Source organism: Haliaeetus leucocephalus, unplaced genomic scaffold (assembly GCF_000737465.1).
Source record: "Haliaeetus leucocephalus isolate CR32 unplaced genomic scaffold, Haliaeetus_leucocephalus-4.0 Scaffold545, whole genome shotgun sequence".
Classification (NCBI taxonomy): domain Eukaryota; kingdom Metazoa; phylum Chordata; class Aves; order Accipitriformes; family Accipitridae; genus Haliaeetus; species Haliaeetus leucocephalus.
In genome coordinates this window covers 3,813,562-3,830,587 of record NW_010972981.1, presented here as the reverse complement: position 1 = coordinate 3,830,587, position 17,026 = coordinate 3,813,562, and the positions used below count along the sequence as shown (strand labels likewise).

The 17,026-nt window shown below is 37.4% G+C and overlaps 1 protein-coding gene across 8 annotated transcripts in view; it reads left to right on the top strand.

Moving 5' to 3' along the window:
• KCNIP4 (Kv channel interacting protein 4) overlaps nt 1-17,026 on the top strand; it is a 459,791-nt gene that overhangs the window by 395,133 nt on the left and 47,632 nt on the right. For 6 of the 8 annotated variants that reach the window (XM_010576847.1, XM_010576842.1, XM_010576846.1 and 3 more), the window contains one exon: nt 10,505-10,629. In XM_010576847.1, coding sequence (XP_010575149.1) covers nt 10,505-10,629 — 125 coding nt within the window. Of the gene's footprint in view, nt 1-5,302; nt 5,360-10,504; nt 10,630-17,026 lie in introns of those variants that run through there. The other 2 variants (XM_010576848.1, XM_010576849.1) reach the window with 2 other exon arrangements.

The window sequence follows — 17,026 nt, the reverse complement described above, 5'->3', positions numbered from 1 at the left end:
GTACGGCTGAAACTGAGCGTAAACCGTTATGCCAAGAAAACACTTCATGCGTTTCGGTTTTTTGGTTTTCAGAATCTTTGTCACTTCCTACCAAAATTTTAGGTTTAGGAAAATGACCTGTGCATCTTGGCTTTCAGGTTTTATACTAACCCTCTTCCAAAAAGATCACAGTCAGAACTAATACAACTTAGGCATTTTTCCCATTTTCATGGAAGACTTAAGATCCTGTAGGTGAACAAAATCCAAATTCCAGCACTGCTTCCTGGGAGCTTAGCTGTATTGCCAAGGCACTGGATGTGGGCAGTGGATTGTAAATACTGCTGACTAAAAAGTGGAGTGAGACTTAAACAGTGGAAGCTCATCTGCTGTCTTTGCCAAATAGACGGAGACATTGAGAAAGAAAAAAATTAAAAATAGAAAAAAACATGGAGGGAAAAAGAGGTAGTTTTACAGGTGACTTTTCTCTTTCACTGACAGCAAAGGGAGAATTTGTTGGGAGAATTGTTTCTAGTTTTTGAACTTCTTATCGAATAGGATGATTACCTGCCCCAAAAGCTTTCAAGTACTCAGATGACTGTGCCTTCTACCTTGACATTTATCACCCAAATCCCATTACAAAAAGGCAACAATGAGGCAGGAGGCAAGGCAGGAGAGTGCTGCTTTGAAGAGAGGGCATTTGATGCAGGCAGGAAAGGTGAGCAAAACTTTGGGGGAAGAGCAGCCACAGCACAGTCCATCTCATGCACTTAGTGGGGATGCAAGGCAGACTATCTGATTTATCTCCTACACCAGCAAAAAGTGGCCTACCTGCCCTCACCTTCATGCTGACTACAAAGAATTTGCAAAGAAAACAATCACGCTTAGGGATATTTTGCCTCCAAAAACTCCTGCAAAAATCCGTTGCCTTGATAGCCTTTCCTGGGGTAGTCTCACCTACCTCTGTAACAACAGGGCAATATATATATACTGTCTTTCTAAAGCAGGGATCATATGTCTGAAAAAAGCAAATACATAAAGAGTTAAGATAGTCTGGGTATAGATGTATATGATCAGGAATGTATGGTCATTTATAAGTCACTTGTAACTTGTAATTTGTAAATAATAACTTTTATATTCTAATGCATCCTTTTTCCTTATCTTTTAAAGTCTGTTATATTATTTTTTTATTTAATGAGGAAAAATTTTTGTGCTTCGTTATGTATTTTTTTGTAAGAGCAGTGTCAGATCTACATCAGCCTGTGAACATTGTGATATTGGAGTGACATAGGTCACACACATAACAATGATCTGGATGCTTTTGGCCAAATACGATTTTTAAAAGTAGCAATTCAGAAAACAGTTGTACTGACCATGTGTATGCATGGTACTCTCCATATTAAACTTTCATTAATAAAATTGTAGAGTTACAGTTCTCTAGTTTAAATATCTGTAAATCAGAGGTTTAAGCCATTGGTGCATTTATCACTTGCAACTACAGATATAAATCATGCTAAATAGCAGTCGCTTCTAAAGGATGTCTAGTATGCCCAACAGATGTATGCAGCACACATATCAGTACAGCATAGATATGCCTAGATATGATAATATGTAAGCCATGCTCCAGTTACAGAGCGTTTTGTGAAGCGTGAGCACCTCTTGGGAAAATTGCCCACAATTCCAGGTGGTGTCGTATGGAGATGAGTTCTAGGACACCCCCACAGTGAATTCTGTGGAAAAGTGCATCTCACAGTTTAATTTTCATTGCAGAGGAACAAATTATCAAAACCAAGAGCAAGCAGCACCAGTTAACTAACCTGAATTTGAAGAACCTTCACACTTCGCCCAGAGGAGTTTGTGGTTGATTGGGTTAGGGATAACAGCTATGAATTCTCTAATCAACCAATTATTAAAAAAAAAAAAAACCAAACAAGAAAAGTTTGGAAAATTCAGCTTCTTCTGAATATCTCTTTGCACGCTTGTCCTGGTTTCAGCTGGGATATAGTGTATTTTCTTCCTGGTAGCTGGTACAGTGCTGTGTTTTGGATTTAGTATGAGAATAAACGTTGATAACACACTGATGTTTTAGGTGTTGCTAAGTAGTGCTTATCTTAAGTCAAGGATTTTTCAGTTTCCCATGCTCTGCCAGCAAGGAAGTGCACAAGAAACTGGGAGGGACCATGGCCAGGACAGCTGACCCGAACCAGCCAAAGGGATATTCCATACCATAGAACGTCATGCTCAGTATATAAATGGGGGAGTTGGCCAGCGGGGTGGATCGCTGCTCAGGGACTGACTGGGCGTCAGTCAGCAGGTGGTGAGCAATTGCGTTGTGCATCACTTGTCTTTACTGGGTTTTATTTCTCTTTCCTGTTGTTATCGTCCATTATTATTATTATTATTGTTGTTGTTCTTGTTGTTATTAGTATTATTATATTTTATTTCGGTTATTAAACTGTTGTTATCTCAATCCACGAGTTTTACTTTTTTCCAGTTCCCTTCCCCATCCCACCGGGGCAGGGGAGGAGTGAGTGAGCAAGCGGCTGCGTGGTGCTTAGTTGACAGCTGGGTTTAAACCACCACAAGGCTAAGAGTTATTATTATTTAGAAGTTTGAAGGAAGCAGCATCAGTCCATCTTTCTCGGTGTGTTGGTGCTTCATGGCTCTTCACCTTTTCATGAACAGCCATTTTGAAGACTGATAATACGATAAGAATCTCTTACTATATAATAAATAAATTTTAATCTATCTTAGATTAATTAGCTTCTTAATGGCTACATCTTTTTTCTCAACCTGTTTCAAACTGGGCAAATAGCTACTTAATTCACAGAAATTATTACAATATTTCATCTTAATTAACACTTCTAGTGTTTCATTGGGTATTAAACACTGACTCAGCATAGACCCAGTGTGCAACATGTTTTCTCTGTATTACGTAGTCCTTTACTCATGAAAAATCACATTGAAAACTGTAGTACTGATCAGGAGGTCATGACAGTGAACTGCAATAGCTGCAGAATAAACTGACTGCAGCCACTGAGAGCGAAAACCTTCCATGCTGTTTCCTCATACTGTGAGAAGATAAACCAATTCCTTCATCTCTGCCCTGATCTTAGTGTCAGTATTTTCAATTAGCTGCAAGAAGTGAGTACAAAAATTATACTGTCCTCCTAAGTTACTCCTCTGATATTACTTTCTCCCATGTATTTCATCTTATTTTTGACCTTGACCATACCACTGCAAAGCCCATATGGTTTACATTGAATTCCATGAGCTTTTTTGTGAGCATAAAAGTAGCAAAATTGTTTGCTTACTCAAGGCTTTAGGCTTCAAACCCATTTGGAAAGAATATGTCCCTTTCGGTTTTGCAAAGCACTGTATACATCTTCAGTAACTACATAGGTTGTGGACCTATGTAATTATGTAAGTAATACATAGACAGTAAACCTTTGCAAACCTTAACTCAAATTAACAAGCTAGAAGTAAATTTTTCTAGATCACATCTATGCTAGAGGAATTCCTAATGAAGAAAAAAAACTTTAAGGTAAACAAATTTCCTTTGTGTTCAGATATTTACAGTACAGGCATAGTGTGATACTGCAGACACTGCCAGCTGACACCACAAGGTATCCATTTAAAGGCTCAGGTTTTGTGCTCAAAAATATGGAGTTTGAGACTCCCATCAGATCACAGATTGTCTTTTATTTTATGCATTTATTTGCACAGTGTTTCCGAGTTGAGCTGATGGTTAAGTGCTAGAGATAATAAGTGTATTCATTCTTATTATTTGTATTAAAAGCTTTTGACATTTCCAGAGATGGTCATTTAGGTCCATCTGACCTTGTGCTGAAACTGGATTGTTTTGTCCATTCACCAGAGCTGCTGTTCTCACAGAGGCAGAATTTGCCTGGTAATAGTTGGTTGATTTTTTTTAAGGCTGTGGTTGAGTCTTTCCTGGTTTTCCCCATTTCTTTAATTCTATTTCCTTCATTGTTTTACTCATATACAAACTGAGAAATATTTTTTCTTTCATTTACAAAGTTTAATATCCTTAAAGCTTTCTCACTTTCTCCTTCTGTTCCCAGATTTAAGTACATACTTTCTCAAGATTGCCTGCAAACTCCATTTAGTGTTACAAGTGGGAGGTTCCCACTCTGGTTTGGTGTCAGGGAGGAAACTATTCTTCATTGTGTCACTAACACCAGTGTTCAGCACAAGTGCAGTAGCAGGGATAACTCAGGATTATTCTAGTGACTGTACTGCTAGCATAGGAACTGTCAGTCATGTCTTTCATTTCTTGCCCCATCTGTTTTGCATTCTTGCTGTTGTAGCGGGAGCCATCCCAGAGCAGCCTTTGTGTATGAGTGCACGCAGTCATGATGAAAAGTGCAGGAGTTGCATAATGTCCAAACTGAGCTCTACCTTTCTCAGGAACATAAATCATTTACTCAACTGTTGTATGGATGTTAAGCCTGTCATTTGCAGCAAATATCCACCCAGGAGATGCTTGCTTGTATCACCATTTTGTATAAAATGGGTAGTTAGACCTCAAAGACAGTTACTCTGACACTTTCCTTCACAGTAAATAAGGGTGTAATGCTGTTCACCTGCTTTATGGCACATGAACATTAACTATTCAGCCATGTCAGTATTTAAAGATGAAAATATAAATAATACTTATTTTTATATATATGTAGAATGTCAAATATTAAAGAAAAGGGAGACTGGCTACACATCATGGTTGATATTTTAATGTTCAGAAAAGGCAAAAGTACCAGGTTGGTTATTGCTGAATGAATTATATGGGAAAGCTCAGCCATGGAACTAGAAGACTGCCAGAAAGGACAACAAAAGATATCTTTGAGATTTTATTTGGGTTTGGTTTTGTTTTCCATATTAAACTTTGAAATCAAATAGACTTAAAAGTATTTAAAATATTTTAGCATTAAAATTTTACAAACACTCTACCTTGTGTTGTTTCAAATACATAATCTGATACTTCTCTGTTAGATGTTTTAAAGTGGGTTACAAGAACTTAAGTGGGTTATAAGAACTTTTTAAGAGATGCACACGTACAGAAAAATCCCCTTTTTTGGAAAGATACAAAGACAAAACAATTTTGTTGTCCTCTTCAAAAATTCTGGTTGCCCTTTGCAATTCAGGATGGTTGCCATCTGTTTGGCCTTTTCCCATCAGGATTCTGCTATAATGATGAACTCTGCAGCATGTACAGAAATTGTTCTCAAGCCTATGTTAACAGTCCTGATAATATATTTTTTAGGTTTCCTCTACGCTCAGAACAGTACCAAACGCAGCATTAAAGAGCGACTTATGAAACTCTTGCCCTGCTCGGCTGCCAAAACGACATCTCCTGTTACTCAAAGCAAGTTTTATTTTTCATTTGATTTTGTTTTAGGTTTGCATGCATCAGAAGTTATACTTTCATTAACTGCTCATTTGAGAGACAAGGTATCTACTGAAGCAACAGCATGCTCTACTGAGGTTTAAAAGGAAGTGACGAACAGATTTGTGGGCTGGTAACAGATTTGTCTGGGCAGAGCAGGATGGCAAGATACCAGTGCCAGGGTCTGCCGCATAGGAGCTGCTGGGTTGGCACTTATGCTCCACAAGCTACCTGAGAAGTGATTCACTGGTTAAATTAAATAGCTGCTCTCAATGTATTTGAAAAGCGGTATCTTTTTGTGTACGTGTGTGCACATGTCTGTGTGTGCTTGCTATCTAATAGACAGGATAGTATCAGCAGTATTGGTCTGGGAGGAACGGCTTGGCTCTGCAGGTTTTGGCTATGTAACATCAAACTATTTAGGCAATGAGATTTAAAGTATGTGCCTGAAAGAAAAATAAAAATGAAATTGAAAACAAAGTGGGAATGTAGAGATAAAGGAGAAAGCACACTGACACTACCTTTGATGTCTTGATATACTGGGAGGAAATAAAGTCTCTCCAGGGTAGCTAACAGATAAAAATAGGGGGAGAGAGGGAGGGGAGATCCATACATAGATATACACAAACACATATATATACATATACCTACATAGAGATAAATTATAGTAATAACACTGATGTCTTCCTATATAAATTGGCTTCTGTAACTGATTTTAAAATACCCCTGGGGACCCAATTCAGTCTAGATTAATTTGGCTTAATTCTAAGCACTAACCTGAACATCTAAAATTGCAAGCAGACGGTCCCTGTATACCCTTCTGATAAAGCACATCAATCAGTCTGAGGTAAAATACCTCCAAGAGCAGTTCCTTGTGTCCTGAGGCAATGTGGCTACAAACACAGGCCCCTGTTAAGTGCCTAGACTTCAGTGGTACGGATCTGGGCTTTCTTTTTGCTACCCCGCTTCACTGTCTTTGATATGCTCCTCTATAGAGAAGACTGTGGTACTTGGTTTCCTTTCTAACTATTTGAGATCTCAAAGATGAAAAGCACTAAAGATGTGAATGCACAGTGACTTTTTCATGGTTGCTTCAGCTGATGTGTTTTACTTGAAAATAAGGTAGCTTAAAAAGGTCAGTTACTGTCATGACACCTGCTAGTAATTCATTATGTAGAAGCTGCTTTCAGCTACGTGGCCTGAGTAATATGGCCTTAGCCTATAAAAGGAATCATAGAACCATGGAATCACAAAATCACAGAACAGTTTTGGTTGAAAGGGACCTTTAAAGATCATCTAGTTCCAATCCCCCTGCCATGGGCAGGGACACCTTCCACTAGACCAGGTTGCTCAAAGCCCCATCCAACCTGGCCTTCAACAATTCCAGGGATGGGGCATAAAATAGAAAAAGGAAATAAAATAGAAGGGATAGGCTTGATCTGTTTGTTTGAAGTTGGTCGGAGAGCAACACATCCTTATCCCTTGCACATTTCTGTGGGAGCTTTTTGTCTGCACAAGTAATAAAAAATATTTAGAGTCAGTCTTAATAACCTTGACCATGCAAAACTTGTATTTTCATGCAGAAGGTGTTTTATAAACCAGAAAAGAAGTCAAAATAAAACTTGCATTAAATATTTCATATTTGAGAACCAAGTAGTGAAAAAAGATGCATTCAGCATTCTTCTCTGTACTCTCGTCAATAATGAAATGCTATAGTAAGAATGTTATATTAAATGAAAACATTATATTAAATAAGAATATCATTGTAGACACATATTAGTAATATCCCATTTTGACATTGATTTATGCTAGCATGAAAGAAGCAACATTGTAATGTGCTAGGAACGAAGCCAGTGCTACCTACAATAACAACCACATAATGTGAATGCCTTAGAAATGTTAAGGGGAATATTTTTAAAACAAGTAATTTGTTGAAATATACTTAGCCTTAATTTGCATTTCTGTACTTTAATTCTATCAATATATGCAGAAAAAGGTTACCTTAATAAACAAAATCTTATTTCACCATTCCCATTCAACAAAGCATGTCAAAGAATGCTTTTTCTTATTTGTGTACTTTAGCCTAGCAAGCCTAAACTTAAATCCATCCTTCCTCAGCTAAATTTTAAATGCATGTGCTAGAGATAGGACTAGACTCCAGAATGGTTTTGGAAAATAAAAGCGTGTGTGCATGCAGTTATTAAATAGATAGGGGAGCTATAATTTGGGGTTTGTGCAGGCAAATGCATGTGCATAACTTTTACAGATATCAGCTGAGCCCTAACTTTGGACATGTTTCTCCAACTGCCATTACTTGAACAGTATGTCTGCTTTTTGCATTGCTTTTACCATTTTGTTCTTTAATGAACAATGAAAGGTTCAAAGCATAACTCCTGTGGCAAATACATCAAAAACTGTCTTTACTATTTACCTGGAAGAAAGCTACTTATTAATGAAATCCAAAAAAATATTTTGTTTAATATATTAATGAGTAAATATGAAGATGTTTCTGTTTTTCAGTTGACATATGTTAGCCTTTTATGGAAAAAAAAAGAACACTTAACTTTCTTAGGCTGAAGAAACTGGAGAACTGAAACAACTGATTTTTCATTAACGCCATAGAAATAATTAAGGTTTAGAAATATTTTCACACATTTGTAAAAGTATAGATTTTTTTTCCAGCCTGGATAATGGTAACCATAAGTGCGAAGAAAAAAATTAAAAATCTGCGACTCACAAATGCTATAGTATTTTAATCAGCACGTTAGAAGGAAGTTTATGGTGATCTTATTTTTGGATTATTTATATCTATAAAAGACTACAGAAATAGAGTGTGAAAAGATTGTTATATTGAAACTTTTCATTAACAGAAAGACATCACTATACTGCAGTCTTCTATATTCTCACCAAATAATTAAAACACAGTAATAATGTTTATTACTAAGGATATACCAAACACTGTGCTCAGCATAACATTGTCTGGCCTTTATCTCTAGCCTCACATTTATTATGTGTATTAATTTAGCTTCTAGAACAGCTTGTGGATGTCTCTCTAGGCAGCCAGATGTTTCACAAATAGATGCTTAGAGAGCTCATTTCCAGTTAAGTCCCTTTCTGTCTGAACAATAGCCCATTTAAATCCAATATAACTCCTGGCATATAAAGCACAAGTGACTTTTCAAAAATATCTATTCTCACGTTGACTCTTTTGACAATTTAGTATAAGAACCTAGTGTTGACTTGCAGTTGACAAAAAACCATTCAGCTGCATATCTACAGCATGACATTGTTATAGGGACTTTAATGACTATATAAAGAATATGAAAGATAAATGTCTTAAAACATGATGGAAAGGCTTTAAAAAACCTGCAAAATAAGCCCTGGATGTTCTTATGCAGAATTAAAATGAGACTCAAGAACTTTGCTACCCCTTCCCTAGATTTGGAAGACAGCTTCTTAAATCTGGACCAGCTTTATTCCAGTTTCATCTATAAGGGCAGGATTTTCAAGACTCCCCCTTTGCACCTCAGCATGTCAGAAACTCTTTTGTAAGAAGAGAACTGAAATGTTCTTATAATCCTGTGAGTTCAGATACTGGCCCTTTAAAACTATTATCAAATATCCAATGTAAAGTTGTGTCAGTTGGGTTTTTTGTCAATAGCATTTAGATTGGAAGTTTTCACAAAGATGGTAGTGGTCTATGAGTCATCTGAGATAACCTATAAAGAAAAATGAAAGAGAAACTTGTTATAGCTTGTCCACAAGCCAACACACAGTGGACTTTCTGAGATAAGACTACGGGTGACACTGAGATCATCTTCCTGAGATAAGTGCCAACAGCAACCTTTCTTTGACAGGAGAAAAGACAAGACCCTACAATTTTGTGAAGATTTATCCAAATAGTTCACATATTTTGATTATATCTATTTAAAGATTGTTCATTTTTTGTTTAGCTGAACTATATCTTCTGATGCCAGATTTCTCACAAGCAGCTGAAAGTTATTATTACTGCATTGTAGCAGAACAGAAATATGTGAAGATGTAAGCATAATATGGTTTTAATGGAGTATTCTAATATTATGCTCTTATGAAAACTGAAATGAATAAAACTGGTTTTTAAGAATGCAGAGTCCCACACTCTGATGAAATAAGATATATAACTTCAGCATAGTAGAAGTGACAGTTATACGTGTTTTTTTTCTCTCAAGTCACATTTCCATAGCTGGTATAAATCTTAAACCAGAATAAGGCAGTGATTCGATTAAATTAGTCTGGAGTACTACATAAGCTATGTATAATGCTGGGAGTACCTGAAAACAGATGCACACATTCATATTTTTCATCAGGTATATGGCTAGCACCCCATATGAAAAATACATACTGTAAGTTTCTTTAGCTATTTTATTTAACTTTTACATTTAAAACTCTACCTGGAAAAAAATGCTTTGCTATCTCACATTCTTTTAGGGCTGCACTCAGCTGTAAGCCTTGAACGTGTATATCCACATTCTTATTCACCTAATGATGAGGTCGCTAAAATACTCATGTTCCTCACTTAGGCTGCTCACCGTGAATAATCGCATTGCCCTGAAGGGTTTGGTATACAGTACTCAAAGTAAGGTGTACTGTTGAATATGCAACATCAATCTCACACACTTTCCAAAGCACAACTTCATGGTAAAAGGAGAACACCGAGAATCCCGTCTGATAATAGTGAATTCACATCTATTAACTAAGGGAAAATTTCCAGTATTCTGGAGCCACTAAAGTTTCATAAAATTGTTTTCTTTGCCCAGAGAGTCATAGAAACAGAAAAGTCATTCTGAATGTGTCATGCATGCCTTTGCAGAATGTTGGCTTTCCAGTTTTTTGCTATTTGTACTGATGTGATAATATCCAGACTGCTGGATCATCACTGCTGTTCCATGTTCTGTGCAGCCACTGAAGCAGACAGATACCCTTTCCGTAGGAGTTCAAAATGAACACGCTATTTGTCTTTAAAGCTGCAAAAGCTGTTCTTTAAAAGAATGTCATTTAACTTTCTTTTTTTTCTGCAAGAGTTAGATATTTCTACATCCTATATTTCTTGTTGAGCTTTGCTTCTCTGTCTCTCATATTCTGCAGACACTGTAGAAGATGAAATGGAAATGGCCACAGTACGACACAGACCTGAAGCTCTTGAACTGCTGGAAGCACAGAGTAAATTCACAAAGAAGGAACTTCAGATCTTATATAGAGGTTTCAAGAACGTAAGCACTTCCTTTTTGAATTTATCATCCATTTACAGGATAGGCCACTGCAATCTCAGCAGTATAAGAATGACTGGCAATGAAGCTCATGGGATTCAGTAGCTAAATACAGCATGTCTGGTCAGGTGAGGAAACAATCAGTCTGCAACAGTTGGGCTGTTTAAAGACCAAAAGATGCAGACAAATTAGAAAACATCCAGAAGGGAATTGTAACTTAATATAGTAGGACTTTGTTGAAGGACAGATTGAAAATTGTGTTGGAGTTGTTTGTCTAAAGATGAAATAATGGGAGAGAACGTAAGTCCTGAAGAACTTGGTCAGTAAGAAGAAAGATTTTGATTTTTGTGTTCACATTAGCTATCACAAGAAGTAATTGGTATAAATGGCACAAGAGGCATTTTTGGTTAGGTGGACAGCAGTAGATGACTTCCTCAGTCCTTCCTAGCTCGCCAAGTATATAAACTTGTCAGATTCCTTTACTGGGGGTCATTATTTGTGATCTTTTTTTGCTGATATATGTGTTCTATTGGCAGGTCCAATGTTTTTAGTTGGCGGGGATCCCCACTGAGGACCCCAGTGCATGAGTGCAGTCTGCCTCCTTTTCCAGTGTGTACTTGCTGTCCTGTGGTGCTGGGCTTGGTGCTGGCATCTAAGGTATCCGTGGTTAGTACAGCAGAGAAATAAGACACAAAAAGATTTTACTAAGTATAATTAAATTCTGGCTCTAAACCAAAAGTAAGACCTGTCCCTGATTCTGTTAATACTGTACAAAAAAAAAAAAGAAAAAAGAAAAAAGCTGCTTTCTTAAAAAAATAGCCCTTTTCTCTCTGTTTTATTCTACTATCTTTCATGTGATTAACAGTTCTATAGGTTATTATATGCCATTAACATTGGATTGAAAATACTTCATATTAAAAAAAACTTGAATAATAGCAATTGCTTCCAAATCATGAGTGTGTAATGTTAATCTATGTACTCAGTTGTGAGTACTGCAATTGTGCAGATGCTAAGTCTCCTGCTGAGCTGGAGGTAAAGACAAATTTAATTACATTTTTCACCTTTTGATTTAGTTTTTCTTTCACCCTTACAAAAGGGCCTTCTTCTTGCCCTTGGCATTTACCACTCGAGTGAAATTGTGTAACAAAGTATAATAAAGCTAAAAGCACAATGAAGCTCAACTACGGAATCAGAGAGAATATTTTCAATAGCTTGTACAAGAAGAAGTGTAAATCTTACAGAATTCTTAGATATCATGTATTTTGTAATAAAAGCAAGCCATGCAAATGGATATTTTAAAACTACATTTTTATCAAAAGCCTACAATGCAGGTAAAATACAGAGTCACTTAATGTGTCCTTTCTATATATCATCCTCAGTTCCAGAAGGCATATAATGTTGGCATGTTAGTGATTAAAAGTGATTGCTCTTAAAAGCTTTTCATTTCCTCAGGGTACCAGAGAACATTCCCCTGCTAATGCCAGTATTCCCTAGGTATTGCAAATCATGAACTAACGTCCCTAATTATCTAAGGCAAAAAGGTACAAAGTATAGTGTATAAAATAAGCCTGTCTTTTTCTCTAAGAATAATTATTTTTAGACTCTCAGAAATTAAGGACATTGGTAATTTTCTGCATAAAATGAGGTATGGAAAAAGAGAATAGGTTATAAGGAAGTATTTTAATTGATTACTGTTTTACCGTTTTTTGAAAAGAGGAATTCCAGCTCTTCATATGCTTTTGTGTTCTAAGATGTAAGTTCTACTTACATCAAAGGAGCGTCGATGGTAATACATGGTAATAGATCTTTATTCAGGTGTTTCATTTCCTTATCACTATATGCAAGTACAATTCAAGACATGCGTGTATAAATATCTTCGAATGTTTAGAGCTAATGAGCATGAACTTGAGGGTTTTTGTGTTTAATATAATTGCAAAATTAAGTTACTTTCAAAAATGCTGTAAAACATGCCTAGGGCTGGTGACTGTTATAAAAGTAAATCAATTTAAAGCAGTAGTCTTTAGCCCAAGCATTAGACTTCAGAAATGAAGGATTTCAAAACTTTCAGTTGAGTTGGGCTTTGTTTTGTTTCTCATATTTATCAGTTTCTACTGCAAAATGCTCTGCAGCTCTATGAGTGGCTTGCCTATGTGGATTAGTTCATCTTTCCTGTCACATCTCTACCTTTTACCAAATACAGTTTGAGCGGCGTTGGTGGGTACTGATACAGGATGGCATTAAAGTGCCTCCCATGGTCTGTGCTTAGCTGATCTCCCCCTGACAGTGCTCAGTCCTCCACTTCTGTCTGCCACAGGCCACCTCCCTTCTCGCTCCCCTTCTTTCTGATCCGGCTTAACACTATCCTGCCTGTGTGCTTCATGCGCCTATATATATATATATTGGGAGCCACCCAGCTGGACAGCAGGTTTGCAGAAAAGGACCTGGGGAGTCCTGGTGGACACCAAGTTGAACATGAGCAGCAACATGCTCTGCGACAAAGGTGGCAAGCGGTATCCTGGGCTGCATTAGGCAAAGTATTGCCAGCAGGTCGAGCGAGGTGATCCTTCCCCTCTGCTCAGCACAGGTGAGGGCACACCTGGAGCGCTGGGTCCAGTTCTGGGCTCCGTGGTACAGGAGGGACACGGACATAGGGGAGGGAGTCCAATGAAGGGTCACAAAGATGACTAAGGGGACTGGAGCGTCTCTTCTATGAGGGAAGGCTGAGAGAGCTGGAACTGATCAGCCTGGAGAAGAGAAGGCTCAAGGGGGATTTCATCAACGTGTATGTTACTGTGTATATCAGTACCTGAAGGGAGGGTGTAAAGAACACAGAGACAGGCTCTTTTCAGTGGTGCCCAGTGACAGGACCAGAGGCAGTGGGCACAAACTGGAACACAGAAGGTTCCCTCTGAACAGCAGGAAACACTTCTTTACTGTGAGGGTGACCAAACACTGGCACAGGTTGACCAGGGGGGCTGTGGAGTCTCCATCCTTGGAGATATCCAACAGCTGTCTGGACATGGTCCTGGGCAACCTGCTCTAGGTGGCCTGCCTTGAGTGGGGTTGTGGGACCAGATGACCTCCAGAGGTCCCTGCCAACCTCAACCATTCTGTGATTCTGGCATATTCTGTTTAATCTTTCCACTAGGAAGGAAACTCCACTGAAAATATTTAATGAAACACACAGGCACACATCTTTAATATGACACCATCAAAACTTGTGCAGATCCTACCTCTGTGCTTTATGCTTTTCACATGATGTTCGCCTGTCTTACTATCTCTTCAACAATTTAACTATAGGAAGCAAGATATGTTAAGGCATGAATTTAAGTTGCTGTAGCTCTGCTGACATTATGCTCCTGTTAGACTAAATTTACAACATCCCGCAGCACAGTAGCATCAGCATTGCCCTGTGCGCTGGCAGCAGTTCAAAAGAGCTGTAGTGCAGACTGTGGTCCTAAAGGCAATAGTCAGCTGTCATAGTCACTATATATGCTCTGGTGAATTCAACAGAATTATGCCCTATATATGGATTTTTGCTGTATTTGTTTCACCAATGAACTATAGAATAACCATTGCTATGTGATCACTTGATTTTTGGAATCAACTTGCAGTAGTTAAGCTAGTTCAACCATATCAGTTAAACTAGTTACTGCATGCTAGTCTAGGAGTGAATGTTGGTTTCGGGCAGCATTTTCCCATCTATAAATCTACAGGTTGCCTATCTCTTCACAGAAGGAACAGACAGCAACTCTATCCTTATATAAAGCCTAAAAAAAAAAAGGGAGATTTTCAATAGTTAAACTGTAATACTACCAGAAGATAAATATCTGTAATAGCGCAAGTATTAATAACCTTAATGAACACAAAACTTTAAGCTTTAGAAAGGACAAGACTTCATACCTACTATGGTGATAGTAGATATAAGTTCAAAACTGACATTTCTTTCTGAAGAACTTTGATATCTCTATAGTATAATAATGCTTTAGGTGTGTCAGAAAGTAATGAATAAGTGAAGTGGAATTTTTTTCTGTATATTTTCAACAGCCTTTCTAGTACGCACATTTTTCCCTCTGTCTTTATGCAAGCATGGCAGGAAGAAATAGGTCCCAGACATAATAATGAAAAAACAATTAATGAAACAGAAGAAAAGCGATACTCAGTCCCTTTACCTCAGTATCCTGTTTTCAAGAGTGGCCAGATAAGGGGAAGACCTTAAGAATAAGGGGAATATAGAGTGATAATTCCCCTAACATACTGTTCTGTCACTGAAAGTTGTAACTGCATCTTTGTGTTTTACATACTTTGGCCAAAGTCTCTTCCATAAACTGTGGTAATTGCTTTTTGAACCTATGAGGGTATTTTGACATCTACAGCATCCTGTGGGAAATTAGCTCCATACCTATTTATGCCTTCTGTGAAAAATAATTAATTTCTGTGTCAAACCTGCTGCCTTTTATTTTATTAAGGTGTCTATAGTATTTCTGCTATGAGAAAATGAGTAAACATTACCACTACTTCTCTAAGATATTCACTGTGTTACACACCTCTAACACGTTTCCTACTTAGTCCTTTCTTTTCCTAACTGAAGAGTTTTTGTCTATATAATCTCACTCTAGCCTGAAGATTCCCCTGAATCCTGTCTAGTTCTAGGATGTCTGTTCTGAGATAGAGATGACCAGAACTTCTCACAACTTATGTCCAGTTTTTTATTATTTATGACTACAAATTACTTGCATATAGTTGTGACTGAATTCAGATGAGAAAGCACAAGCACTCCTGTATTTCTGTAGTGCTGGTGATTACAAAGTTTGATTTATTATGTGGTTTTTACTTATACAAAAATGAAAAGGTAAACCTTTCAAGATATTTTCATGAACTTGATTTTCCAGTGTAGGCTAATTACACGCCAAATCCAGCAAAAAGTAATTCAAGCAGAAGGAGCAGAGACTCTCAGATAGGCATCTCTGTGTGTATGTACACACCTGAAAACTTCAGAGAGCCTCAGATCACACTGTAGTATAGCTGATGCTCTAGGAAGCAAGAAGTAGAGGATAACTGCAGGAAGGGCCCAAAGAGTACTGAAATGCCTATCTTGGCAATGGCTGTTTTGGTAGTAGGCAAGGTCAACATTTAAAATACAAGAGGAGGTACACTAAAGCAAACATAAGGAGGTGGGATAAGCACCTTTAGATGACCTAACGATTATTACAAGGAAAAGCACCAAGGGAAAACTTATGCCTATATTTGCTGATTTAGCTGTTTTAAAGCTTCTGTACTATCCTTCAGAAATGAGCTTAACGGAAGTCCTAAGCCCTCCCCAGGCTCAAAAGGTTGTCCCCAGCATTCTGGTTTTACAGTGTTCCTGAGCTCTTGTCAATGAATTGTTGTTCAGCTGCCATCACAGTCAGACCTCTCTATTTTGTATTTGGCTTCCTGTCATCCCGTTTCTTGTAAATTGAAATTGTGATTGCTGCAGTCATTAACCTTTCAAGCCGACGGCTCTGTGGCAGGCCTAGTACAAGTGGTACTTCACAATAAATTGCACAGACTATCAAGCATGCACTCAACATGTGGTCTTTCTTTCTCTTTTGTCCATTGATAGGTCTCTCACAGTTTTAAAAATGTCCCTGAGCTATGGCACATTTCCATTTTAAAAATACTTAGATAATGCTTTTGCTGCACTAAAGACACTCCTGTGCTAAACTTAAACGTTAATAATCTTTTAATTTTGGTTGATTATTCTCATCAAAAACTCTGTCAAACTCTGTGTTGGGAAACTACTAGACTTTCCCAGAAAAGTGAAAGGATTTTTGATGAATATTGATCTTACCCAGCTGTATATCAGAGAAACTGTAAATTGAAGTCATGCATGCATAAAAATATCCCTGGATACATACTGTAGCTTTAAATATGCAGCTCCATACTTGTGACATTTATTGGGAAAGTAACATTTCTAAGATACCTTTCTTCTCTATTGCTGTCAGCAAATGAGGCAATGACAGTAAGATAATAATTGATAATATTGCAGCTCAAAGATAGGTTCCCCCATCACACTACCCATCCATGTAAGAATTGTTTGTGCATAACTCAAAATATGCTAATTTATACACAAATTTTTCCATTTCAATTATGGTTTGATGGAAGCATTGTATTACTGTATGTTGCATTTGTGAGTCTCACAGAAAGTTTAATGAAAGCTCATTTTACAGGTTATAAAGCTCATTTATTGATTGTCTAGAGCATTCAAGTTTTGCATGATAAAATACAACTATTCTCATTGTTCTTTTCTGGAAAGTTCCTTCCCTTTTGTTTGTTCTTCTGTTAGTCTCTTACAGAAAAAGATAACTGAGGAGAAAGTGCTTGTTTTATCTATTTGACTGTATTTCCAATCTAATAG